Source organism: Tasmannia lanceolata, unplaced genomic scaffold (genome assembly GCF_043159265.1).
Source record: "Tasmannia lanceolata isolate RefF3 unplaced genomic scaffold, GAP_Taslan_0.1 ptg000011l, whole genome shotgun sequence".
Classification (NCBI taxonomy): domain Eukaryota; kingdom Viridiplantae; phylum Streptophyta; class Magnoliopsida; order Canellales; family Winteraceae; genus Tasmannia; species Tasmannia lanceolata.
In genome coordinates, this window is record NW_027518688.1 from 18,639,625 (window position 1) to 18,667,190 (window position 27,566).

Below are 27,566 nucleotides of genomic sequence, written 5' to 3' on the forward strand. Positions count from 1 at the left end.
CATAAGGAGTAGTTGTTACGGTATCACAAATTTGATGAAGCATCTTGAAAAATGTCCAAAATACAAGAATATGAACATGGGGTAGACCAAATGCTATTGAGTCAATGGATGATATTGCGTAAGTTAAAAATTTGTAAAGAGACTTACCGTGAGAAAATGGTCATTACCACAATGAAGCATAACGACTCATTCTCAATGGTTAAACATAAAGGCACAAGGGATGTTCATAGTTATTTGAATCCAGATGTCAAACCATATTCTAGGAACACGGCTAGCTGATTGTTTGAAAATATATAAGAGGGAAAAAGAAAAGCTTAAGCTTGCTTCAGTAAAGTTGATGGAAGGATTTGCTTTACTTTGGATATATGGTCATCCATTACAAAAAATGGGTATATTTGTCTTACGGCACACTTTATTGATGAGGATTGGCATTTGTCTGAGAAAATTTTTCAATTCTTGAAGGAGTGTGGAATTGAAAAAAAAAAGCATTTTCCTTACATTAGATAATCCTTCTAGTTGTGACAATCTGCAAGACATTAAAGAATTAACTTCGTGTTCATAATTCTTTGTTATGTGGTAGTAAGTTTTTTCACGTGCGATGTTCGGAACATATCTTGAACCTCATTGTTCAAGATGGATTGAAAGTTGCTAGTGTTTCGATACAAAAGATTAGAGATAGTATCAGGTATGTAAAAGGATCCGAGGGTAGGTTGAGAAAGTTTGCAGATTGTTGTGCACAAGTTAGTATTGTAGCCTCAATGGGTTTCCACATGGATGTTCCCACTCGATGGAACTCTACTTTCTTTATGCTTGAATGTGCCATCAAATTTCATAATGCGTTTGTCCATTATGATCTTATTGAAATGGGTTATAATTATCCTCCATCAGAAGAGTGGGAAAGGGGGGTGAAAATTGCCAAATTCTTGAAACCATTTGCGGACATGACTAATCTTGTATCCGGTTCCGAGTACCCAACGGTAAACTTGTACTTTATATGTGTGGAGAATTCAGTTACATCTATTTGAGGAGATGATGTTTGAAGATGAAGTTATTAGTGCTATGGCTAAAATATGAACCCAAAGTTTGAGAAATATTGGGATTCTTATAGCATTGTGCTAGCTATGGCGGTTATTCTTGATCCTCGGTACAAGTTTAAATTTGTGAAATTTTACTATCATAATATCGATTCACATGGCGGAGGAAAAAGTGTCAGTTCTCAATGGAATGTTATTTTCGCTTTTTCAAGAATATGTTGATCAATATTCTATGCAAATTAAAGATATCCACTTCAGTTAGGACTAATGACACTCATTCCATCATCGATGATATTATGTAAGTTACATAATTCTTGTTGTATTACATAATTTTCTTAGGTTTTATTTTTTGTATATGATATATAAATTGCAATGTTGTAGGAATATGACCACTATTGAAAACGAAGAAATGTCACAAAGAAGTTGGAGTTAGACCTTTACTTGGAGCCAGACTTTGATCCCCAAAAACATCAAGTTTTGGATATTTTAGAGTATTGGAGAAGCAATCGTACTAAGTATCACATACTATGTAAGATGGCACGTGATATCATGAGCATACCAATAATCACGATTGCTTCTCAGTCGGCTTTTAGCATTAGAGCTAAAGTTCTCATAAAATATCGAAGCACGCTTAGCCCGGATGATACGCAAGCTGTGATTTGCTTTCAGAATTAGTTGTTTGGTTATGAAGTTCAAAGCAACTTCTAACATTTACTCTATAATAACATATTTATTCACTTTATAATAACAATTACTTCATTATTCACATTTGTAAATATAGGTAAAGGTCCTAGTGATGATCAACGAATGATGAAAATTTTCAAGCATGGCACTTCAGAAACAAGAGATCCCTCCATTGTGGATGAAAGAGAAGGGGAAAAAATTCTGATGGTGTTTATGTTTAAATAATTATATTGTTTATGAACAATTATAAGTTATTCCTAATAGGAAATGGAGTTTGAAGACTTGTATGACTCAAGTCAATATTGCCTTGAAGACTTTAATGATTAATTTTTAACAATTAACCGTTTATATTTTATTTGGAGTATTCACATGTCTGTATAAAGGATATGTGAAAAATCTAAATAAAACATAAACTGTTATTTGTTAAAAAAATAAGCCTTCAAAATCTTCAAGGCATCCTTGGCTTAAGTCATACAAGTATTCAACCTCCATTTCCTATTTAAACAAAAAGATAGAATTAGAAAAACTTATAATTGTTCATAAACAACATAATTATTTAAACATAAACACCATCACAATTTTTACCCTCTTCCCTTCCATCCACAATAGAAAGGTCTCTTATTTCCGAAGCGCCATGTTTGAAAATTTTCACCATTAATTGACCGTGACTCGGACCTTCACCTACATTTACATATGTGAATAATGAAGTAAATGTTATTAATAAATGAATAAATGTTGTGTTATTATAAAGTAAATATTACAACTTACTTTGAAAATCATAACCAAACAACCAATTTCGAGAGCAAATCACAACTTACATTATCCGAACAAAATGTGCATCTATATTTTGTTATTACTTTAGCTCCAATGCTAAAAGCCGACTCGGAAGCAATCGTGGTTGTTGGTATGCTCATGATATCACGTGCCATCATACACAGTTTGGGATACCTGGAATGATTGCTTCTCCAATACTCTAGAATATCCAAAATTTGATTTTTTGCAGATCAAAGTCTGGTTCCTCCAAGTAAAGGTTCAATTTTGACTTCTTTGTTACATATCGTCGTTTTCTACAATGGTCATATTCCTACATCATTACAATTTATATATCAAATAGAAAAAAATTTAAACCAAAAAATAAAATGTAATACAACTAGAATTATGTAACTTACACAAATATCATTGGTGATGGAATGAGTGCCACTAGTCCCAACCGAAGCGGTATCTTTATAGTGCATGGAATATTGATCAACATATTCCTGAAAAAATAAAAATAACTTCCCTTTGAAAACTTCCCTTTGAGAACTGACACGTTTTCCTCCGCCGTATGTGAATCAATCTTATCATAGCAAAATTTCACAAATTCAAACTTGTACCGAGGATCAAGAACAATCGTTATAGCTAGCACAATATTATAAGAATCCCAATATTTCTCAAACTTTAGGTGAATATTTTGGGTCATAACACTAATAACTTCATCTCCACACATCATATTCTCAAATAGACGCAATTGAATTCTCCACATATATAAAGTACAAGTTTGTCATTAGTACTCGGAACCGAATGCAAGATTAGTTATCTCTGCAAATAATTTCAAGAATTTGGCAATTTTCACCCACTTTCCCACTCATCTTCCGATGCACAATAATTATACCCCATTTCAACAAGATTATAATGGATGGCACATTCAAGCATGAAGAAAGTAGAGTTCCATAGTGGGAACATCCATGCGCAAACCCATTGAGGTTACAATACCCAACTTGTGCACAACAATCTGCAAACTTCCTTAACCTACCCTCGGATCCTTTCAGATATCGGTGCGAAGGGGTCAGTTTCGGTAGAGTAATGCATTTTCAAAAAAAAAATCTCTAATATTTTGTATAGCAACACTGGCAACTTTCAATCCATCTTGAATAATGAGGTTCAAGATATATGCCAAACATCGCACGTGAAAAAACTCAACACCACATAACAAAGCATTCTGAACACGAAGTTGATTCTTTAATGTCTTGCAAATTGTCACAACTAGAAGCATTATCTAATTTAAGAGAATACTTTTTTTTCAATTCCCCACTCTTTTAAGAATTGAAAAATTTTCTCCGACAAAAGAAAACCTCTATGTAGAGGAGGAATTTGATAAAAATTAAGAATGTTACTATGCAAATGCCAATACTTAAAAAAAATGTGGTGTAAGACAAATATACCCATCTTGTGTAATGGATGACCATACCATAGTTGCAGGAAACGAATGGTGGAAGTGGGAAACGCGTTTCCGAAACGGAAACGATACATGCCCAAAAAAATTGTGAAACGCCAGTGAAACGTGACAGAAACGGCAGGGAAACGGCTGGGAAACTTATGAGAGAGAGAGAGAGGGGGGGAAGGTACCAGAGACGTTGTCTTCCCCTTCTTCTTCAACTCTCCCGTGGCCGACCATAGAGAGAGAGAGAGAGAGATTCGGTTGAGAAGAGAGAAGAGAATGAGAGCCGGCTGGGAGAGAAATCGCACTCTCACGATTAGGTTTAGGTTGAAAAACGAGTTCATTTAGGTAATTCATATATCCACCCCATTCTTTTACTCCGAACAGCCCCCTTTAGTGTATTTGTGACTCCTCTTTTACACTAGATGGGGTTGTCCCTATTAAATAAAAGGGGTGAAGGCTTTACGTAGCTAAGTTTTATATACACCCCATTTGTTTACTTGGAACTGCCCCCTTTAGTGTCTTTATGACTCATCTTTTACACCAAATGAGGCTGTCCCCAGTAAACATAAGGGGCGAAGATTTTATGTGTCTAAGTTATATATTTGCCCCATTGTTTTACTTGGAACAGCCCCCTTTAGTGTCTTTATGACTCCTTTTTTAAAACTAGATGGGGTTGTACCCGGTAAACAAAAGGGGCAAAGACATTATGTAGCTAAGTGATATATTCGCCCCAATATTTTACTTGGAACAGCCCCCTTTAGTGCATTTATGACTCCTCTTTTACACTAGATGGGGCTGTCTCCGGGAAACAAAAGGAGTGAATCATTTCCCTTTATATATCACGTGAAATTGATAAAAAGAGGTAAAAAGTTTTCAAGGAAATGTGTTTCCAAGGAAAAAAAAGTGTTTTCCTTTATCTATCGTTTCCCGTTTCTCGTTTCCCCTATAATTTTTTTCATGCGTTCCACGTTTCCGTTTCCCGACCTGGCAACTATGGACCATACATCCAAAGTTAAGCAAATCCTCCCATGAACTTTACCCAAAGCAAACTTACGCTTTTCTTTTTTCCTCTTATATATTTTCAAGCAATCACCTTTCGCCGTGTTTCTAAAATATGGTTTGACATCTGCATTCAAATAACTATGAACATCCCTTGTGCCTTCATGTTCAACCATTGAGAATGAGTAGTTATGCTTCATTATGGAAATAGCCATTTTCTCACTGTAAGTTTCTTGACAAATTTGTACTTACGAGTTATATTCAAGTTATCTAAATTTCATTTATTGTTCGTAGGTTTATAAGATAGAAGGTGTCAAAGACGAGGATAGCCTCCAAGACTTTCGGATTTCAGAGGAAGCAACAATAGCGTGTCTGAGTCTACTGATATGGTCTTTTAAGTCTATTTTCAATTACTATATCATATCATATGTTATTAACTTTTCATTTTCGTTTTTCAGAGAAGCATAGCTGTTAAGAGAAGAAGAGGGACAGAAAGAGAAGCTGATAGGGAAGAGAAGGAAGAGTATGGAGAAGAGAAGTCTATAAGCAGGGCCGAATTCAATTTCTTAGTGGAGAGGGTTAGACAACTTGAAGATGAAGTAGCTGAGTTGAAGAGGATGAAGGCCTCGAGTAGAAAGGAGGCCGAAGGGGAGGAGGGGACCGAAGGGGAGGATGGAGATGAAGGAGGGGGAGATGATGGAAGGAAGGGATGACCGAGGGTTGGTCATCATTCACAGCCAGGATGCACCGGAGGAGGTTGAAGGTGAAGGTCTGGATGGAGGGAACGACCGGCAATTGATCGTTTTTGGAAGCCAAAACTGGTAGGAGGGAATAGAGCCGGTAGTAATTTCCATCCATGACACTCCACCGAAACCTGTGGCTCCGAAAGTTTGGAGTATTGAGAGAGGAGTGAAGCTGGGTTTGAGGAAAAAGAAACCCTCTCAATACACTAGTTCGCCGTATACGGGTTTTGGGGCTAAAGAAGAGGAACAATAAAGCGATGGTGACAGAGCCGTAAAACCATCGGTACTTCCCAAAAGGTAAATTGGATTCAAGCCCTTTTGTAATATAGTTATCTCACCTTTGTAAATGTTAGAGAATCCGGAGTTTTGCAGCCACCGAGTCATAGAGATCAACGACGAGTACATGTGTGCCGAAGACTTCGTTATTCTTAACGACCCCGTAGGGTGGTTAACTTATGGGATGTAATCTCACCTTCTAACTGGAAGTAAAATAGCCTCACCAGGAATCTTCTGTTCATTGGTAATGCTTGGGACATTGGACTTGTCAGGTTTGTCCTTGTTTCTTTCCTTTTTCTTTCTTTTTTTTGAAATGGCAAGAATTTTAATAAATAAGAAAAAATCACCTACGACTGAGTTGGTCAGTGCAATACAAAAGAGAGAACAAAAACAAAGACGAAAAGAACCACAAACACCGAAATTAAGGTGGAAGCTTGTCAAGCATAACTAAACTCAACACCCTCACAAGCTAGACGATCTGCCTCCACATCAGCCAATCTTCGGACATGTTGAAAGCTAACTGGAAAACCCTCCCCCCTATCTCGAATCTCATCTATCTAAGGCATGAATCTCCAGGGGTGGGAACCCTCCACCCTATCTCGAATCTCATCTATCTAAGGCATGAATCTCCAAGGGTGGGAATCGACGTAAGATTAAGTGGCCCTTGAGGATTACGACCAAGAACTTGGAATGAAAAAAAAAAACCCACCTTGTGATTCTTTGAGCAATTAAACTCAAATTCAATCTTCGGAACTATAAGATCACAATTTCCAAAATTTCCCATTACTTTGACTTGAGTCATTAACATGCTTCTCAAAATACAGCTCACTAATTGTGTTTGACTATCTGTTTGAGGATGATATGAGCTACTAAATTTATAAGAAGACCCAAATTTCCGAGACAAATTGTTCCAAAAGAACTCACAACTTTAGTCTCGGGGTATGATGCAATAGTCATCAATAAGCCTACTCGGTAATCCATGGTACCTCACCACCACTTTAAAAAATAAATCAGCATTCTTACCGGCATCATGTATAGGTTTGCATGGAATGAGGAGTGCTATCATTAAAAACCGATCAACAACAAAAATATGCATCACCAACCCTTGAAGTTCGACGAAGACCAAGTATAAATCCATGAAAACCTCAAACCAAGGAAAAGTTGGAGCAAGTCGAAGCATGCACAAACCGGTATTAGTGGAAGCACCTTTGGATGTTTGACAAGTTCGACACTTCTTCACATAAAGAGAAATGTCCTGGTATAAGCTTGGCCTAAAGAATCTTTCCTATACTAATGCAATTTGCAATAGTCTAGTTCTTCCACAAGAACCCCGTATTATGTACATTTTTTACGATGAGTCGTCGGACCGACGTGTTAGGAATGCACAAGCAATTCCCCTTGAATAATAAATACCCAATCACCACAATGTAATTTGGATTATCTCTAAATTCTGCCAAAATACTCGTCTTCCACAATCTGATGTTAGGTAAGTCAAACCCAAAGACATCAACGGTTATGGAGTTCAGTAGAAGACTACTACTCAAGGAATTGGTTATATTATTTTGAGCACTCAATTTGTGCTTAAGAGAAAAGAAAGAAAACTCCCTATGTATCAAATAGTGCCTCCAAAATTTCAAATCTCTAGCAATAGTATATAACTCGGAATCATAAGTGAAATGATGAAGTATAGCACCACTTAATGTCTCACTAATTATAACTCGAATCATAAGCACAACACCTCATGATCCGAATAGAGAGCAGATTTACCATTAATTTCACTCCTTTTTGAGAACATAGGTAGGGAGTGAGGGTGGCGGGGTGGTATGTCATTCAAATGAAGATAACATTATCTTATATAGAAGGTGGAGTGAGATGGACCCCAAGGTCTTCATCTCATTTTCCATTTTGAGAAAAGAGAGGGGAGGGTGGGGGTTGGGGTGGAAGTAGGTCATTTGAAAGAAGATAACATAATCTTAATCGCCTTCTTAGAACCAGTCAAAAACACAAATACAATAGAAGTTGAGGAAGTAGAAAATTAATGGTAAACATGCCCAATGTGACACACCTAATTGAGGAATGCTAATTTAATGGCGTATGGTGATTTAAAGGCAACCCTCACAAATTCAAATATGAACCACATACTCTCCGTCCATGAGATCAGATTAGGGAGAAATCCAAACTTACAGGGAGCAAACGACTACGGAGATATATTACTATTATGATTTTGAGTGTCCTTTGAAGACTTAGCATCACAATTTATGTATGCTTGGTATTTAAAAACATTGGCACACACAAGTTCCACCAATACGAGTATGAATCTCACTTATATTAAGTGAACAAGCAAAGAACACATGAATTTCTTCTGAGATTTGACCATAGCTAGCAGTGGCTGCAAAATCTACGACTAGAAGACACATTAACAAAATGAGGTTCAAAGACAGGTTAGGATGTTGAAAGATTGGAAAAATAAGTTTACAATCAGAGGAAGCAGTCTTATGAGGAAAATGGATTTCTTCTCCACAGCCATGTTTCCCACAGGTAATTGAAAGCCTTTTACTCATTGTTTTCAAATCCATATAACCAATCAAGTCCAACTAGCATTCAATGCCAAGTTTATAGATATTCTGGAAACTAGTAGTATACTACAGGCACATATTCCTTAAAAGCCAGAACTCTTTACCCATCATCATAAAAGTAACCAAAATGTGTATACGAAGGGAAGGAAGAGCAGTCAGTGGAAGATCCTAAGAAGGCTTGAGTACATAAAACCAGTCCCATTCTGACTACGAAAGTTGCAACCTTACAGTCTTGAAATTTGGAAGAAAGAAATTTTGAGTTTGCCAAATAATCACCACAGCATAACTTCATTCGTTAAATGCAGAATTAGGCTTCGTAAAAGATAGCAAAGGCACATCTGTAGACGCAGAAGTGACTCAAAGGTTGTATGGAATTTTACTAGAAAAGATGAAATCCATACCAAGAGTTCTCTTTGAAGCAAAACACACCAGAACTACATCTGTCCCAAATCAACAAGAGCATCATGGAAGCAAAACTAAGGGCGTGTTCGGCAAGGCTTTTCAGTTTTCATTCCATCCCGTTTATCAAGCAGAAACGGGTAGATGAGAACCTGTGGAAGCGAGTCCGAGTCGCTCCACAGAATCCCATGCTCATACGCGTATAAAATGGGAATAAAAAATGGGCTTAGTGGGCCATGAATACCGTGAATACTGAACGAAATTTTCTCCTCTTTTTTTGCTTTGTTCATTCTCGGCAACTACAAACATGCTAAAGCCATTTTAGAGATGGTTGCCAAATGCGACCTAAATCGTTCTTGAATCCGATCACCCACAGAGGGGATGTGATTAAAAAAAGGCATAACGGTTTGTCTTGATTGCAATTTCATTAAAAAGTAATCAGGAGAAGCTTAAAATTTACACCAACCCATTATTCTGACTAAATTTAACAAATCTAAATGCAGATTCCACTAGTACCATCTCGCAACTCTAATAACTTAATAAAGAGTTCACCATCATAAGTTTTGCATAAGCAGAGAACAAATTGAAATCTCCAGCAAAGATGGAAAATAATAATTGTAAGAGAATCAAAACACATGGATTTCGCAATTTACCATAGGAATTGCAAAGACTCGCTCTAGACTGGAACAGCTTAAGCATCAGAGAGCCTAAATTGAAAATAGGTTGTTTACATTTTGAAGAAAAGATGTTTATGGTTGAACATCTTATATGATTTAAGATGGTGAGGAAAACAAATTCTAATTTGTAGATTTTCAATCATTTGCCAATTGTTTGCCCAATTGTAGATTTTCAATTTTATATGACCAGGTAATTTATATAAGGGGATGTGATTCCTGTGTAGTGTTATGTTGATCGTTGCTATAGTTATTGCATACCTTCATATCCTTCTGTTTCTCTTGTATAATGTTAAGTGCTGATAAAGTATACTCAACTCAACTAAGCCTTTGTCCCAAACTAGTTGGGGTTTTCTTTAAGTGCTGATAAAGAATAAAAAACTAAAATAATGACATCTCTGAAATACACACAACGAGTTAATCACGGACAAACTACTACAAAATAAAGAGGACTCAAATGCGGGCTTAATATCACCAGGTAGCGATTTCTCCAATAAAAGAAAGAATTCATGTGCTCGTCTAAAAAATATCAGTTCCCCCAAGGCTAACAAAATAGCATGCATCCATATAACGTGATAAGCCTTAAAAGTATCAATCGGGGTCGAACCCACGTATAGCATCGATTGCAGAAACTAGACGCAAGGATCATGGACATAAACAATGATCAATCTGGATGTCATGTGGTAGATATGGAGATCTCTATCACTATGTTATACATGCCCAAGATAGCATCATTACATCAACAGACTCCATCCATCTTAATGAAGTGAAGACTACTCAAATAAACCAATCCCCAAAATACATGGCTGCATAAACACTCTAGTTATGGATTAGATGTCTCCGGGAAAATTAGTAATCAGATTCTCTATGGATTCAATACATGAAGTCTACATCTATCCCTAACATCAAACCCAGCTTCTTTTTCACTACCATAATCAAGAATTAGCCTACTTGCATTTCAGTGGTCATGCATGAAAACCTATGATTTGTGGACACGGACACGGGTGTCACCTGTCGACACGGGCACGGAGTGTCGGACACGGCAAACCACCAAAATTTAGAAACGGGGACACGGCTAAAATAGAAAGTATATGTATGATAAAACAACAAATATAGTTAAAGAAGAGCTAAAAAAGAGTTTATAATAAAAGAAGAGTTAATAAGAAAAGAGGTAAACACAATATGCAATAATAAAACAAAATGTCATACTTAACACGACTCAAAAACATGTCCACACACCCACATTGAGTCTAACACTTGTAGCAATACATTTAAAAGTGTCCAAAGGAGTGTCGACACAGGTGGACACGTGGGTCGTGTCGGACACGGCAGGACACGTGTGTCTGCAATAAATTCGAAGTGTCGGCTAAATCATAGATGAAAACTGTGCTCACAATATATCCATGAGGCATAAGCTAGATCCAATGAAACCAGGGAAATAATCTACTCATGCATCATGGCACTCAGTAGGCTGAAATGATTAGAAGACTAGCTAGAAGCCATACAAGTCATTGCTTCTGAACAGTGTTTTTCTTTTCACTAAGCAAGAATTTATTAAAGAGAAGGCTACGATAAAACAGAGGTGCCAGAAGGCAGAGGCCTAACAGCTTTCAATCAATGTGCAAAAACACTTATATTGACTTGAAATATGGCCAAGTCAACTTGGCTCAGCAGGGCTCCTAAGACTTATTTGAGATTCCCTAATTCTATGTCAGCCATTCGCTAAAAAATCAGCAAGTATTTCATTCTCATAGCAAAGTGAACTCAGTAATGGATTTGAATTACTAGAATTTGTGGGCATCTAATAACATGACCGAGAATACAATATTCATCTTGACCACCTCATGATGAAAACTGAACATATCATCTCTCAGACATGAATTCCCTCTGATAGAGGGAATGTTTTTTTACATCCTCTTTTAAATGCCATAATAGAAGTTAAACCATCGCCATTCAAAATAAAAAAGTTAAACCATTAAGATGATGTTGCGATTTTCCTTGTAATCATTGTGGATTAAAGTGTGATGCAACCGCATCTCTTGACACCAAAAGTCTAATTCCAAAAAGCAACCAGAAAAAGATTCTTAGGAAACTTTACTATTTGAAAGATTATCTTTTATAATTAGCTTAATTTTTTCGCAAATAAAACTCTTGTTTATAAAGTCGAGAATGTTTATTAGAAACCCTACTTGAGTCTAACGAAGGTATCTTTCTTTTCTTTTCTTTTTTGAATGGTAAAATTTCATTAATAGGACCGAGATGGTCAAAAAAATACAATATATACAATAGAATAGGAAAATAAAAATTACAAAAATCCTCAACCCTCAAGGTGGAAGAAAGTCATATTTCTCTAAAGCCTCCAAGTGAACTCTGCTTTTTGCTAGTTTGTCTGCAACTCTGTCCGCCAAACTTCTAATATGACGAAAAGAGATACGAGAGGAGCCGACAGTGTCTTCTATCTCATTGAAGAAGTCCACGAAACGCCAAGGAAAAATGTGAGACCCCGCTGACCATCGAATAACGTTAATGGAGTCGCCTTCCACCACAACACAATTAAAATCCTTCCCTTCCAATAACTTCATACCACGATGAACCACCCGGACTTCCGCCTCATTAGAATCCACTACTCCCAAGGATCCAGCAAAGGTCCATCTAACCACTCCTTTGTCATCTCTAAGAAACCCCCCAATACCACCCGGTCCCAGGTTGCCAAGGCAAGAGCCATCGAAGTTAAGTTTAAGAAATCCCTTACACGGAGGCTTCTAACTTTGAACAATAGGGATAGAAAATTTGGCACTAGAACACACTTCCCTCCATCCATTCCAAAGGTCAAAAGCGGAAGAGAAATTAAAACACGGGAGAGATTTCCAAATCAACCCGATTTGATCAATTTAGAATCAGATCCTAATTCTAAATTGATCAGAAGGTGATTGATAAACCAAGTATCAATGATACAAAACATACAATGATTGAAACGGGTTCGTTGGTCTATGACGAAGATGGACCTTTTCTTTTTTCTAGCGGACAAACTTGTGCAGCGCCCCAACATACGCATATGCTAAGGCTAGCCTTTACCAGTCCTGAAGGCCCTACAAGCCCAACACCTCTTGATGCGTCTCTTATGCTCACGATCTCCAGACTGTCCAAGCCCATCCAGGTTCTAAGCTTTGCTCTTACCATGAACAACGTTAAAGCCACATCGTGATCAGCCAGCATCACGAGTTCATCGAACACTAGGCCCTCAGGCTTAGTGCAAGTCCATCCAGTGCGAGGCATATCGATGCCATGCACAAATGCGACAAGTCTCACGACCTGGCATCAAGGGACCATTTTCAAGATTGCGGCATCATAGACCTATGCCATAAACTAATCCGCATGACCAAAGTTCTGCAAGGCTGCTAAAGCCATCTGGAGGCGAGGCTAGTTCTAGCCATGCTCCGCTCTGCCAAGCCCAAAGACTTAAGCGCTCACACCACCGCATCAAGAGCCCATCTGCTCTGATTGCTCACCGAGGAATGAAGTGTTGAGGATTTTATCAAGACACACCGTCCCACGGAAAGTCAACTCTCTGAGGGGCCTATGAGCTCCAGGCCTTTCTAGAGGGCGAAGGAATCGCTTAACCAATCATATAATTATAAAAAATGAGGGATAATCTATCTTTCTTAGCCAAATTCTTTTATCAGTTCCCTGTGTCCTAAGGTATACTAAATTAATTCTACTCATGAAGGAGGTGACCATGTCCACCTCCCAGTCATAATACATCCTCTGAAATATGACATTCCAATCTATCTTCTCATTTGACCATGCCAAAGGAATCAGCCACGCTAGTTCTTTTATCAAAGGTCATTCCAAAAATCAAAACAGGGGGCTGGACTTTGTGTTTACTTGTTGGAATAAATGGCCCAAATCATGTCCATGTGCCAAACATGGGGCTGGACTTTGTGTTTACTTGTTGGAATAAATGGCCCAAATCATGTCCATGTGCCAAACATGGGGCTCAAAAGTAATTGTTAGGTAAGAGCCTAACAATCATGTCTTTTAGGTTAATTTTAGGTTGGTATTAGTGTTCTTCCTATCAAAATGTAAACAGTCATAAACTGAAAGCTGATAATATTTAAAAATTGATATGAGCCTAATCTAATATGGGCCTAAATTGAAATCTTCAATTGTTGGGAAACTCATATTCACTGCATTGTTGGAAAAACTGACGCTCACAAAAAACTCTCATTTCTCTACACCAAAGTTATAAATTATTACTTTAGTTTATCATTTCTCTCTAAACTCTGGAGGTTCGGTTTAGTAGACTACGAGATTGATAGTAAACTCTAAGCTTAGTGGAACATCTATTATTAACAAATTAAGCATGTCATGTCCTTCTCACAAATTAGTAATAGAAGCCTAGAGTCAATTTGTTTGACAAAAGAATGTGATTCCGTTCTAAGAAATACTAAAAAATTATTCTTAGAAATAAGTTAAAGAACTCGATTTTAATACTGTAAGCACTACAAAGAATATGAATTGATTCTGACAGTTAAAGAATTCACATAAATTTACTGACCTCATCAAATCAATCAAATGAGATGTAGGACAACCCTTTATAGTCAATAATTTCAGATCTTCGGAAATTTTCTCTTAAAATGTCCAACTCAACGCTGCTTGTAGAGTCTGTCTCACTCTTGGAACAGTACAAAATGAAAGCCTTTAGGGTGAAATCGTAGCGATGTAGTATAAGGTAAAAAAAATATCTATCATCCTGCACTCCAAAGAACCCAACAATATTTTTGTTTTCATGTTTGTCTTTGAGAATATCACGCTCTCTAAAACCCGCAACATCATGATGTGACTTCAGGAGGCGTTTTACAGCAACATTGCAGTCATGATAAGTACCTTCAAAAACAGATGAACCATTGGTCCCGAGACCAATTATTGTATTTAACACACAAAGCCCAACCAAAACAACATCATTATTCCCACTACTTCCCCCGCCTGCATCATTGGTACTTTCTTTACTACCATTCGATACCTTATTGCGCATAGGACAGTTGGGGAGAGGACACATTTCACTTCCAAGAAAAGGCATGGGAGGAAGACTTAGAAAAAAGAATACCCTCCTTTTGTAGAGAAAGAAGACCATCCCTTTGTTCCTCAGCTACCTCTGTATCCGTCCTTCTCAGCTACATCCAGTTCTCCTCTTCCGTCCTCTTTCTCTCTATCTGTGCGTGTGTTAATTGAAAAATGTTAACTGAATGTGATCTTTTCTATATTGTAAGTTGTTGGGAAGTTGTCCTCTGTTAACCATGGAATACACATTTTCAATTTAGAATTAATCTTCAGTACATATTAGTGAGAAATAAATATTGAATATAATTTGCTGAATAGTTTTCTTTGAAAAGAAAATATTGTTTGGTGCCACATGTCCTTTTATCTTGAAAGTCTCTTGAGCATCTCGTATTGACTGCAAAGGGCGGTCCTAAAAGAGGTTGATTAATTTAGAATGGTCCCTCAATTGAAAATGGGCCTAAATTGAAAATCGTTTGCCAATCATTTGCCTAATTGTAGATTTTCATAAACATCTTTTCTTCAAAATGTAAACAGCCATATTATTTTCAATCGTTCAACACACACGCGTAGAGAGAGAACGGGAGTGAGGAAAACTGGATGTAGCTGAGGACGGATACAGAGGTAGCTGAGGAACAAAGGGATGTTCTTGTTTTTTCTCTACAAAATGAGGGTCTTCTTCTTTCTAAATCTTCCTCCCATGTCATTTCTTGGAGGTGAAATGTGACATCTCCCCAACTGTCTTATGCGCAACAAGGTATCGAATAGCAGTAAAGAAAATACCAATGATACAGGCGAGGGAAGTAGTGGGAGCAATGAAGTTGTTTTGGTTAAGCTTTGAGTCTCAAATACAATAATTGGTCTAGGGACCAATGGTTCAACTGTTTCTTAAGGTACTTATCATGGCTGCAATGTTGTTGTAAAACGTCTCCTGAAATCCCATCATGATGTTGTGGATTTTAGAGAGCTTGATATTCTCAAAGAAACACATGAAAACAAAAATACTGTTGGATTCTTTGGAGTGCAAGAGAACAGAGATTTTTTTTACCTTATACTACAACGCTGTGATTTCACACTAAATGCTTTCATTTTGTACTGTTACAAAAGTGATACGACTCTATAAGTATTGTTGAGTTGGACATTTTAAGAGAATATTCCAGATGATCTGAAATTATTGACTGTAAAGGGACGTCCTAAATCTCATTTGATTAATCTGATGAGCTCAATAAATTTTATGTGCATTCTTTAACTGTCAGAATCTATTCATATTCTTTGGAATGCTTACAGTATTAAAATCGCATTCTTTAATTTATTTCTAAGAATCATTTTTCAATATTTCTTAGAACGGAATCACATTCTTTTATCAAACAAATTGACTCTAAACTTCTATTACTAATTTGTGAGACGGACATGACAGACCTAATTTTTTAATAATAGATGTCTCACTAAGATTGAAGTTTACTATCAATCTCGCAGTCTACTAAACTAAACTTACATAGTTGAGAGATAAATGATAAACTAAAGTAATAATTTATCATTTTAGTGTAGAGAAATGGGTGTTTTCTATGAACGTCAATTTTCTCAACAATGTAGTGAATATGAGTTTCCCAATTTAGGCCCATTTTAGATTAAGCCCATTCCCAATGTAGTGAAAATGATGATTTCAATTTAGGCCCATTTTAATTTTTAAAATAATATCAGGTTTCAGCTTATGGTTGCTTCCATTTTGATAGTAAGAACACTAATATCAACCTAAAAGACATGATTGTTAGGCTCTTACCTAACAGTTTCTTTTGGGCCCTCCACCTTATCTCGAATCTCATCTATCTAAGGCGAACAAAAACAAAGACGAAAAGAACCACAAACACCAAAATTAAGGTGGAAGCTTGTCAAGCACAACTAAACTCAGTCTATCAAAACCCTCACAAGCTAAACGATATGGCTCCCTGTCAGCCAATCTTCGGACATGTTGAAAGCTAACTGGAAAACCCTCCACCCTATCTCGAATCTCATCTATCTAAGGCGTGAATCTCCTAGGGTGGGAATCGACGTAAGATTAAGTGGTTCTTGAGGATTACGGCCAAGAACTTGGAATGGAAAAAACCCCACCTTGTGATTCTTTGAGCAATTAAACTCAAATTCAATCTTCGGAACTACAAGATCACAATTTCCAAACTTTCCCATTACATTGACTTGAGACATTAACATGCTTCTCAAAATATAGTTCACTAATTGTGTTTGACTATCTGTTTGAGGATTATATGAGCTATTAAATTTAAGAAGCCCCAAATTTCAACAACAAATTGTTCCAAAAGAACTCACAACTTTAGTCTCGGGGTATGATGCAATAGTCATCAATAAGCCTACTCGGTAACCCATGGTACCTCAACACCACTTTAAAAAATAAATCAACATTTTTCTTGGCATCATGTAATGGTTTGCGTGGATTGAGGAGTGTTATTTTTTAAAACCGATCAACGGCAAAAATATGCATCTCCAACCCTTGAAGTTCGACGAAGACCAAGTATAAATCCATGAAAACCTCAAACCAAGGGCAAGTTGGAGCAGGTCAAAGCATGCACAAACGGACATTAGTGGAAGCACCTTTGGATGTTTGACAAGTTCGACTTCTTCAAATCAAGAGAAATGTCCCGGTATAGGCTTGGCCAAAAGAATCTTTCCTATACTAATGCAATTCGCAGTAGTCTAGTTCTTCCCAAAGAACCCCGTATTATGTACATTTTTTACGATGAGTCGTCGGAGTGACGAGTTAGGAATGCACAAGCAATTCCCCTTAAATAATAACTACCCAATCACCACAATGTAATTTTGATTATCTCTAAATTCTACCAAAATACTCGTCTTCCACAATCTGATGTTAGGTAAGGCAAACCCAAAGACATCAACAGTTATGGAGTTCTTTATAAGACTGCTACTCAAGGCATCGGTTATATTGTTTTGAGCACTCAATTTGTGGGACCCCAAGGTCTTCATCTCATTTTTCATTTTGAGAAAAGAGAGGGGAGGGAGGGAGGGAGGTGGGGTGGAAGTAGGTCATTTGAAAGAAGATAACATAATCTTAATCGCCTTCTTAGAGCCAACCAAAAACACAAATACAATATGTTAACTTACCAACTTCTCCAAAAGCTTAAGTTGTTGGAGAAAGGTGTAATTTATCTTTTATACTTTAACACTCCCTCGCACGTGTGGCCCACTTGGCAAACATGTGGCACATATGGTCCCACTTTGGGCCGACAATCGCATGTGGATTTTTGCATCCCGGGAGGTTTGAACTTGAGACCTTTGGCTCAGATACCATTTACTTCCAACTTCTCCAAAGCTTAAGCTGTTGGAGAAAGGCGTTATTTATCTTTTATACTTTAACACAATAGAAGTTGAGGAAGCAGAAAATTACTCGTAGACATGCCCAACGTGACACACCTAATTGAGGAATGCTAATTTAATGGTGTATGGTGATTTAAGGGCAACCCTCAGAAATTCAAATACGAACCACATACACTCCGTCCATGAGATCAGATTAGGGAGAAATCCAAACTTACAGCGAAGAAAACGACTATGAAGATATATTACTATTATGATTTTGAGTGTCCTTTGGGGACTTAGCATCACAATTTATATGTGCCTGGTATTTAAAAACATTGGCACACACAAGTTCCACCAATACGAGTATGAATCTCACTTACATTAAGTGAAGAAGCAAAGAACACATGAATTTCTTATGAGGTTTGACCATAGCTAGCAGTGGCTACAAAATCTACGACTACAAAACACAACAACAAAATGAGGTTCAAAGACAGGTTAAGTTGTTCAAAGGTTGGAAAAATAAGTTTACAATCAGAGGAAGCAGTCTTATGAGGAAAATGGATTTCTTCTCCCCAGCCATGTTTCCCACAGGTATATTGAAAGCCTTTTACTCATTGTTTTCAAATCCATATAACCAATCAAGTCCAACTAACTTCCGATGCCAAGTTTATTGATATTCAGGACACTAGTAGTATAGTACAGGAACATATTCCTTAAAAGCCAGAACTCTTTACCCATCATCATAAAAGTAACCAAAATTTGTATAGGAAGGGAAGGAAGAGAATTCAGTGGAAGATGCTAAGAAGGGCTAGAGTACATAAAACCAGTCCCATTCATTCTACGCAAGTTGCAACCTTACAGTCTTGAAATTAGGAAGAAAAAAAAAATTAAAGTTTGCCGAATAATGACCACAGAATAACTTCATTCGTTAAATGCAGAAATAGGCTTCGAAAGAGATAGCAAAGGGACATCTGTATATGCAGAAGTTACTCAAAGGTTGTATAAAATTTTACTCGAAAAGATGAAATCCATACCAAGAGTTCTCTTTGAAGCAAAACACACTAGAACTACATCTGTCCCAAATCAACAAAGGCATCATGGAAGCAAAACTAAGGGCATGTTCGGCAAGGCTCCTCATTCCATCCCGTTTTATCAGGCAGAAACGGATAGATAAGAACCAGCGGAAGCAAGTCCGAGTCGCTCCACAGAAACCCATGCTTATACGCGTATAAAATGGGAATAGAAAGAAACGGGCTTAGTGGGCCGTGAATACTGAACGAGATTTTCTCCTGTTTTTTTGCTTTGTTCATGTCATTCTAAGCAACTACAAACACGCTAAAGCCATTTTAGAGATGATTGCCAAACGCGCCCTAAATCGTTCTTGAATCCGATCACCTACAGATAGGATGCGATAAAAAAAAGTAATAGCAGTTTGTCTTGATTGAAATCTCATCAAAAAGTAATCATAAGAAGCTTAAAATTTACACCAACCAATTATTCTGACTAACTTCGACAAGTCTAAATGCAAATTCCACTAGTACCAACTCGCGACTCTATAAGCAGCTCACAATCATAAGTTTTGCATAAGCGGAAAACAAATAGAAATCTCCAGCAAAGATGGATAATAATAATTGTGAGAGAATCAAAACACATGGATTTCGCAATTTACCTTGGGAAGATACGAAGAGAGCCGTGAATGCGCATCAGAAGCCGGGATTAGGGTAAAGTTGAGAAATGCAGAGAGCACAGATGCCTTGAGCTTTTTCCGCAACGCAATCGTGAGGCGGACGGCACGGACAATCCGACGCACCTCCTTGGCATAAGCACCAGTCTCGATCAGTGAAGCTATCTCCTTCAAATCTAAAACCCCAATTTCCAAAACAAAATTAAACCACAAAATTCAGAAAAAAAAGGAAGATTAGGGTTTTTCTTCTTACGTTGCAAGGTCGAAGGAACGGGTAAAGGAGCTGAATTAGAAGGAGCTTGAAGCTCTTTCATCTCTACATCTTGAGTCATTTTAAAGAATCTGAACAACAAAACCCTAAAATAAAACCCTAAAACAAAGGAATCGATAAGAAAAGAACTGAAAATTGAGTAGAAAGAGAGGTTACAAAATCTTCTGATTACCTGAGAGAGAAAGAGGTTGTAATGGAAAATAGAGTGGATCTAGTGAGATGGGGTGTGGTGTAAAGAGCTAGGGTTTCCACCAGGTTTCTTTGCTTTCTCTTTTGCTTTTCTTTCTCAGCAAGTTAAAAAGAGCACTGATCTTAATACCAAGTAGCGCGAGAGATAACCTACGCCGGGGTGCGTATGTCGCACCCCACGTAGTGCTTTTGTTCCTTTTATGGATTGGTGCAACCGTGCAACTCTGGTTGGGTTCGGCTCGACCCAACACGAGGAATCCTTGTTTTTTCTTTTTTTTCCCAGCCCGGCAAGGTTCAACCCAAACCAATCCGGCCCGAGTTCAACCCGACCTAACCCGAGTTTTTAAGCTTACAAAAAACAAATGTCATAAAAAATGTCGGGTTGCACTCGGCGGGTTGCCCAAACAACTTGAATACGACCTCGCCCCAAACTTAACCCGACTTTTTTTTGGGTTGAACTTGTCAGGTTCAATTCAACCTGACCCGACTTTTTTTGCATTGAACCTGACCCGAGTTGCACCCCTTAGTTATGTGGGAGCTGTGAGATGGACGGAGTATAAATTGATTTGTGTCCCATCATGAGTCCGGCCCATTTTAGCTAGACGATGAGTCGATGATCGTCAGCCTTCACCGTGCCCTCTTGGCAAGAAGATAGGTCTACATTTAGTATGGGGTAAAATCTACCTTGGGTCAATGGCCGTATGTATAGGTGGGCTATGAGTATCCATTTTCATAAGGGAGAGATACACACCCTGGACTTTCACTGAAGTTAGTAATAGTTTTTTAGCTTTTTTTAAAGGCTCTGTTTCTCTTCTATTTTCTTTTTCTTTTTCTTTTTCTTTTTTGAGAATTGTAAAGAATTGTATTACTAAAAAACGGACCCAGGAAATGCCCGACAATCGGGATATTTCCAAGATCACTGTTGACGCCCCCTCCCTAGTTAGCCTATTGGCCTCAGTGTTCACCGACCTTCTTATCTGACGAAAAGAGATAGAGGATCCAGCCAAACGATCTAAAATCTCGGCAATCCAATGTGCAAACCATCAAGGTGGGAGAGAGCCGTTCACCTATTTTATCACATTCAGGAAGTCGCATTCCACTATAACCTGATGCACAGCATATTTGGTTCAATTACATACCAATTCCTTGATGAACAACTCTAATCTATGCCCCATTGGAATCTACAATCCTAATGTAGCCTACGAATGCCAATATCGTTGAACCATTGCGGTCTCACAAGAGATAACCTACTCCTGCCAGTCCAGGGTTTCTGAGGCTTGTCCAGATTTAACATAAAATGCCCATGATTAGGACGATCCCATGCATGTGCAATAACCGGTCTCTCTCACTACTGTTTTAAAAGGATTTGTTTCTTTCGACATGATTTGGATGATCCCTGGTGGCGTCAGAATCCGGGTTCGCGATCGCGCGGTGGGTAGAGAGGCTCCGCTGGGGTCTACAACCACAAACAAATGGGTCAGGGAGGTCCCGGGTGGTCCCAGACGACCACTTCGACACCCAAGTCAAATTCTGGACCAACGATATAAAGAACAACAAGAAATGGATGATGTATAATCAAGTTTACCAGGACCAATGCACGGGTTCTTTCTCTGATATCTTGGTGGGCGAATTGGGGGCCGAGGATAGAGGGAGGGACAGGGCGTCCAGCGCCTCTTCCCTCTCCCAACTAAAGTCGGAAAACCTTACTAACGGCTTAGAGCTTCCTCTAATGACCTCCCGTTTTAGAGTCGTTCCTCTTTTTTCCTTAGGCCACGATCCCTTTCTCTTAGGGACTTGCTGGCTTATTTATACTTCGATCTTGCATGCAAATCCTCTTCATGGGGCGCTACGTGGACGTTTCCATCATTTCGGAGAGAAAATCTTTTTTTGTTCGATTGGATTGCCCCCCTGGTTCGACGGCACGCGTGGCTTTGTTGTGTAATCTTGCCCATAATCGTGATGAAGGAGTTTTCGGAGGCGGGGAGGTGACGCGTGGCAAGATCACGTGGTCTTACCATGTATTAATGTCTTTCCTAATCATGATGAGATTCTACTGCCGTATGGGTGACATGTGGTGAGATCCAACGGTCTTGCCGTATTTACGCCCTATCAATCCCGTGCTCCTTTTTTTTACATTTATTGAAAAAAATGTACTGTAAATCTTTTTGCAAAGAAATGTCATTTAAAATGTCAAAATAGAAAAAAAATGTGATTTGATGAAGACTGTGAGGATAATAAGAAAAGTTTGTATAACAAGCATTTATAACCATGTTTATGTAGAAATTGCTTAGCTTCCCCCCTCCCCTCTCTCCCGTTTGCGTTCAAGCTCGTTTGCATGTTTTTTCCTATGAATTTCTAGATTTTTCCTCCTTTTGGGCACCTTTAATTTTTCATGTCAAACAGGCGATTATAATTTGATCGTCACCATCCTATTTTACACTTAGTTTAAAAATCTAGAGAAACTAGAGTGGTTAGTTTGAAATTTCTCAAAACTCCAAATCCAAAGAAAGTTAATTTTGAGTTCTGATCCTCCGTCAAAGCCCCTAATCGAATGCTAGTGCCACCATTAGGAGAACTATGAGAAATTTCTTGATGGTAAAAAAAACTGCTAGAACAGGCATCCTGACTTTCATGGAGCCATAATTTGAAATTATTATGAAGAACAAGCAAATGTTAAATTTATGTATGAAGATATCAATGAAGTTAATGCTGAAATGTCTGAATCTAATGTTCAACTTTTGATGGAAAAAATTATCTCATATACCACATACGCAGTGGGCCCACAACACAGAAATTAGTATTGGCATGAATATTATAAGCACTCTTTGAATGCCAATTACTAAGAAATTACAAAAATTACACTCAATTCAAGAATGATTAGATTAATTCAAGATTATTTTTTGGTGGGTTCGGCTTTTATCATTTAAAGGGGCATATACCGGATGTACATGTTTACTTATGACCGCTGGTAAATGTAGACCTTTTTTTGGGCAGTGATAAATCGACTCCCTAGATGGATAAATCGACTCCCCATGTGTCTATTTATCAATTTGGGGAGTCGATTTATCACTCCCCCCTTTTTTTTTTAATGGCAGAAATCTTCATTAAAAACAAAGCACAAAACGACCGAGATGGCCAATACAAAGGAGAGGGAGAGAACGAAGACAAGGAAAATACAAAGGAAACACACCCCCAACCCAATGTGGCAAAGACAAAAGAGAAGGAACCAAGGAGGCTAAAAACCTTATTTCTTGTTGTGAGACTAAGATGTAACCATGATTTATATGTAAACAACCCAACCATTAAGGGATGAAAAGCTTCCCACAATCAAAGTCAGCTTTCTTCAAAAGCATCTCAGCCATTATCATAGACATCCTATCTCTCAAGTAATTCATCGGCTTCCCAGCACTTTGTTGTATAGAACCCTGGAAATATGATGCAGTGATGAGCTCAATGCTTCTCCATCTCCTATCTTTGGTGTACTTCTCTAAGCCCCTCTTAATTCTATTGTATTCTTCTTCTTTCAATATTCCTATGGGTTTTTTCATGAAGGATTCTCCAAGGCACCTGGCCAGAATAACACCATCTTCTAATGATGAACATGCTCCTTGGGCAAGGTCTGGCGTCATGGGATGAAGCGCATCTCCGGCCAGACAAACATTCCCCTTGCAAATATTTCCCCATAACACATGCCCTGGCCACCTTAGTCTCAATGGAGAGGAGAAGACGCTATTCAATTTGCTGTTTTTTACTACATTCAATACTTCTTGAGGTACATTCCCAAGCTTGCTCAAAACACATTCTTTCAAATGTGCCTCACTTTGTTCCTTACATTTTTCTACCCAAGAATTCACTTCACAAATTTAGAACATGTTTGAAGAACACATCATATTAATAAAATCCAAGTATAAAAAGTTTTACCTAAAAAAAAAGTATAAAAAGTTTTACCTTGGGGAGAAGGGGAGTAAGTGAAGAACCAATAAATGGTTTTCTTATCACAAGGCAAGAAACCAGACCGGAAGCCGTCTCCAAAGTACTGCAGGAACTCGGGCGGAAAGCCATGACTGCTGTCTGAAAACTCTGTGAAACCCCTTATTGCCCAACGCGGCATAAAGGTTGGGGTTTGGAGACCTAACCATTTGGCCACCACTGAGTTCACTCCATCACTCCCGATCAAGACCTGAAAGTGTACAATAAGAACATCAGAAGTGATTAGTTGTGGTACTACCTTGTTCTTGAACTCTGCATAGGTTGAGTTTGTGAAACAACCGATTACTCAAAAATCTTAAGCTGTTAGAGTTGGTGTTATGTAATCATTTATACTTCAATACTCCCTTCTTGTGTGGCCACTCTTTTTTTGGGTTGGCCATACAAGTGGGCACATGATACCCGTCTTTTGGGTTGGCTAGTACACAAGGATTTTTAATATCAGAAGAGTTGTAGGGTTTTGAACCCAAGACCAGTGGTGAGGCAATAGCTCTCATACATGTGGTCAAAAAGATTAAACCATTAGAGTTGGTGTTAATCATAAGGGTTGCTAGCAGAACAGGATCCAAGCTGAAAAAAAAACATGGGATCATCTATTGTGACACATGCACATAAAACAAAAATAATGGGGCGCGCATCTCGACTAATGCTAAAGATTGCCAATTCAATCGGCCATACTTACCGGCCTGTCTTTATTTTCTAGAAGGGATGTTGTTATAGAAGTGTTTTCCTTTAATCATTTATACTTCAGCAGGGTTGTGATTTCACTAAGAAATCATTTACACTCTTGGTCATTTACAAATGAGCAAAGGAAAACACTTTAGGGGCTAAATTTTGAAACAAGCCCCATCATCACTAAAGCTGTCATGGGTGTGAAAACAACCAATTACTCAAAAAGCTTAAGCCGTTGGAGCTGGAGCTGGAGCTATTTAATCTTTTATACTTTAACATTCCCCCTCACTTGTGGCCCCACTTTTTAGGGTTGGCCTACACGTGGTACATGTGGCCCCTCTTTTTGATTTGGCCATTGCATGTGGACTTTTAATATCAAGGAGGTTTGAACTCAGGACCTTTGCTCTGATACCATGAGAAAGCAACTGGTTACTCCAAAAGATTAAGCTGTTGGGAACTGGATGAGACCTGTGACGAATGGAATCTGTCTGACTAGCTAGTATGGCGCCAGAGGATACTTCGTCAAGCAAAAGGTGATCGGTCAGCTGCCAGAAAATTGATCAGCAGTGCATTTTAGACTTTGGATCCATTGGAGGTATGATGTGGAACACCCTTTGCCCGACGGACTCACCTCCGATGTTTTATTGAATAGGCGGAGAGGCCAGTCATCAATTGTTACATCCATATACATGCTTGAGATCGCTAACGTTATTACGAAAAGGACCAATTACCAATGGGGGACAAACATTAGGCAAAATTATCAACAGGACCCATGCTTTTCAAAAATTATCAACGGGGGACAAAAGAGGTCTTGTCAGTAAAGGCTAGACGAAAATACCCTTTGGCATTTACAACACGTTTTGACCTTGTTTTCTCATTCTTCCCTCTTCTTTTACTTTTCCATTATCACCTTTTTGATTTTTTACCCTACTAGTCATCTTCCTCCTTGTTCAGCCACCATTGTTGCGGGAAATCTTGAAAACTTGAATGTTGAGTTCTTACCATCTATCTCTTTGTATTTAGGTTTTGTTTTTGTTTTTGTTTTTCTTTTTTAGGGTTTTGCACTATTTTTAATTCCTCTGTTTCTGATTTATCTTGTTTAGGGTTTAAGCGATTTGTTTTTTAGGGTGAGTTCTGGAGATAATGCATGGATGGCTTCACTCACTTTTTTTGAACACAAGTGGTTGTATAAGAAAAAGTTGATGTAATACATGAATGGATGGCTACACATTTTTTGATTTACTTAAATTTTTTTTTGTAATACACAAATTGGGATGTAATACATGAAGCACATTTAATGAAAACAACATCCATTTCTTTTGTTATTTCTATCATGAGCAGAATTATAATGCCATTAGAAGAGTTGCTATAGGCAGGGGGTTTTGTAGCAGAAGGGATTTATCAACTCTCTGGAAGGTGGTTCGTAACTCTCAAAAGTAGGGTTACCAATTTTCGAATGGGCTTATCAAGTGCTTGAAAATTGGCCGAGGGTACTGGAGTTTTGGAAGAGGGTTTTCAAGTCTTTAGGATTGGGCTTATCTTGTATAAAAAATGGGGTCACCAATTCCCGAATGGGGTGATCAAGTCCCTAAAAATTGGCCAAGGGTACTAGAGTTTTGGAAGGGGGTTTTCAAGTCTCTGGGTTGGGGTTATCCAGTATAAAAAATGGGGTTGCCAATTTCTGAATGGGCTTATCAAGTCCTTGAAAATTGGTCGAGGGTACTGGAGTTTTGGAAGGGGGTTTTCAAGTCTCTAGGATTGGGGTTATCAAGTATCAAAATGGGGTTACCAATTTCCGAATGGGCTTATCAAGTCCCTGAAAATTGGCTAAGGGCACTAGAGTTTTGGAAGGGGGTTTTCAAGTATTTGGGATTGGGGTTATCTAGTATGAAAATGGGGTTACCAATTTACGAATGGGCTTATCAAGTCCCTTAAAATTGCCCAAGGGTACTGGAGTTTTGGAAAGGGGTTTTCAAGTCTCTGGGGTTGGGGTTATCCAGTATCAAAATGGGGTTACCAAATTCCGAATGGGCTTATCAAGTCCCTTATGAACACGTTTTTACTTCCTGTTTTTTTTTCACTCATTCATTTTTCACGTTTTTTTCTTTCTACCGTACGATTCATCTTCCTCATCCTCCATTGGAAGGGAGAAGGAGAAATGCAAAACCCTAAAACAAATGAAAAACAAAACCTAGATATTGAGAGATAGATGGGAATGAACTCACGTTTCAAATTTTCGAGTTTTCCCGCCTCCAATGGTGGCTAAATGATGAAGAAGATGACTGGTAAGGTAAAAAAACAAAGTTGAAAATGAAAAAGTAAAAAAAAAAAGAGGGAAAGAAGAGAGAAGAGGGAAAAGTGGAAAAGCAAAACGTGTTGCTTAAGAAAAGGGCATTTCCGTCCAGCTTTTAATGACAAGACCTCTTTTGTCCCTCATTGATAATTTCTGAAAAGCATGGGTCCTGTTGATAATTCCACCTAATTTTTGTCCCCCATTGGTAATTGATCCTTACGAAAATTTACTTCTCATATAGGGGTGTTTTGTAGATTTGGTTGAAAAACCAAGGAAAGCACGTTGAAAACGTTGAAAACGGGACTCTGTTTTGAATATAAAAATGGGCTTGACATGACAGTTGATTTGACCATTTTCAAAGTGTATTTATTGCTTTTATGGGGATTTGTGCTCTTCCTTTGTCTTTCAGTGAATGTGGCTCCCATGGTTGATGCCCCTTCTTTTCCAGAATCCTGTTTTCCTAGCAGTGCTCAAAAACCAATATCAGTTCCAAGTCCAACGGA

General features: G+C 38.2%; 2 protein-coding genes across 7 annotated transcripts in view; both read right to left on the reverse strand.

Moving 5' to 3' along the window:
* Positions 1 to 20,250, reverse strand: part of LOC143886539 (putative 26S proteasome non-ATPase regulatory subunit 3) — a 31,264-nt gene extending 11,014 nt beyond the window's left edge. Inside the window, exons 1-3 of one of the 3 annotated variants that reach the window (XM_077390549.1) lie at positions 20,095 to 20,250; positions 19,905 to 19,993; positions 19,637 to 19,827 (exon numbers count right to left, since the gene is read on the reverse strand). In XM_077390549.1, the coding sequence (XP_077246664.1) occupies positions 19,637 to 19,827; positions 19,905 to 19,983 (270 nt within the window). In that variant the 5' untranslated portion in view covers positions 19,984 to 19,993; positions 20,095 to 20,250. Of the gene's footprint in view, positions 1 to 19,636; positions 19,828 to 19,904; positions 20,022 to 20,094 lie in introns of all 3 variants that reach the window. The other 2 variants (XM_077390550.1, XM_077390551.1) reach the window with 2 other exon arrangements.
* Positions 20,251 to 23,328: 3,078 nt separating this feature from the next.
* The window catches only part of LOC143886540 (monooxygenase 2-like), a 32,580-nt gene continuing 28,342 nt past the window's right edge, over positions 23,329 to 27,566 (reverse strand). For 3 of the 4 annotated variants that reach the window (XM_077390555.1, XM_077390554.1, XM_077390552.1), the window contains 2 exons: positions 24,060 to 24,291; positions 23,329 to 23,964 (listed from right to left, as the gene is read on the reverse strand). In XM_077390555.1, the coding sequence (XP_077246670.1) occupies positions 23,414 to 23,964; positions 24,060 to 24,291 (783 nt within the window). In that variant the 3' untranslated portion in view covers positions 23,329 to 23,413. The remainder of the gene's footprint in view (positions 23,965 to 24,059; positions 24,292 to 27,566) is intronic. The other variant, XM_077390553.1, reaches the window with a different exon arrangement.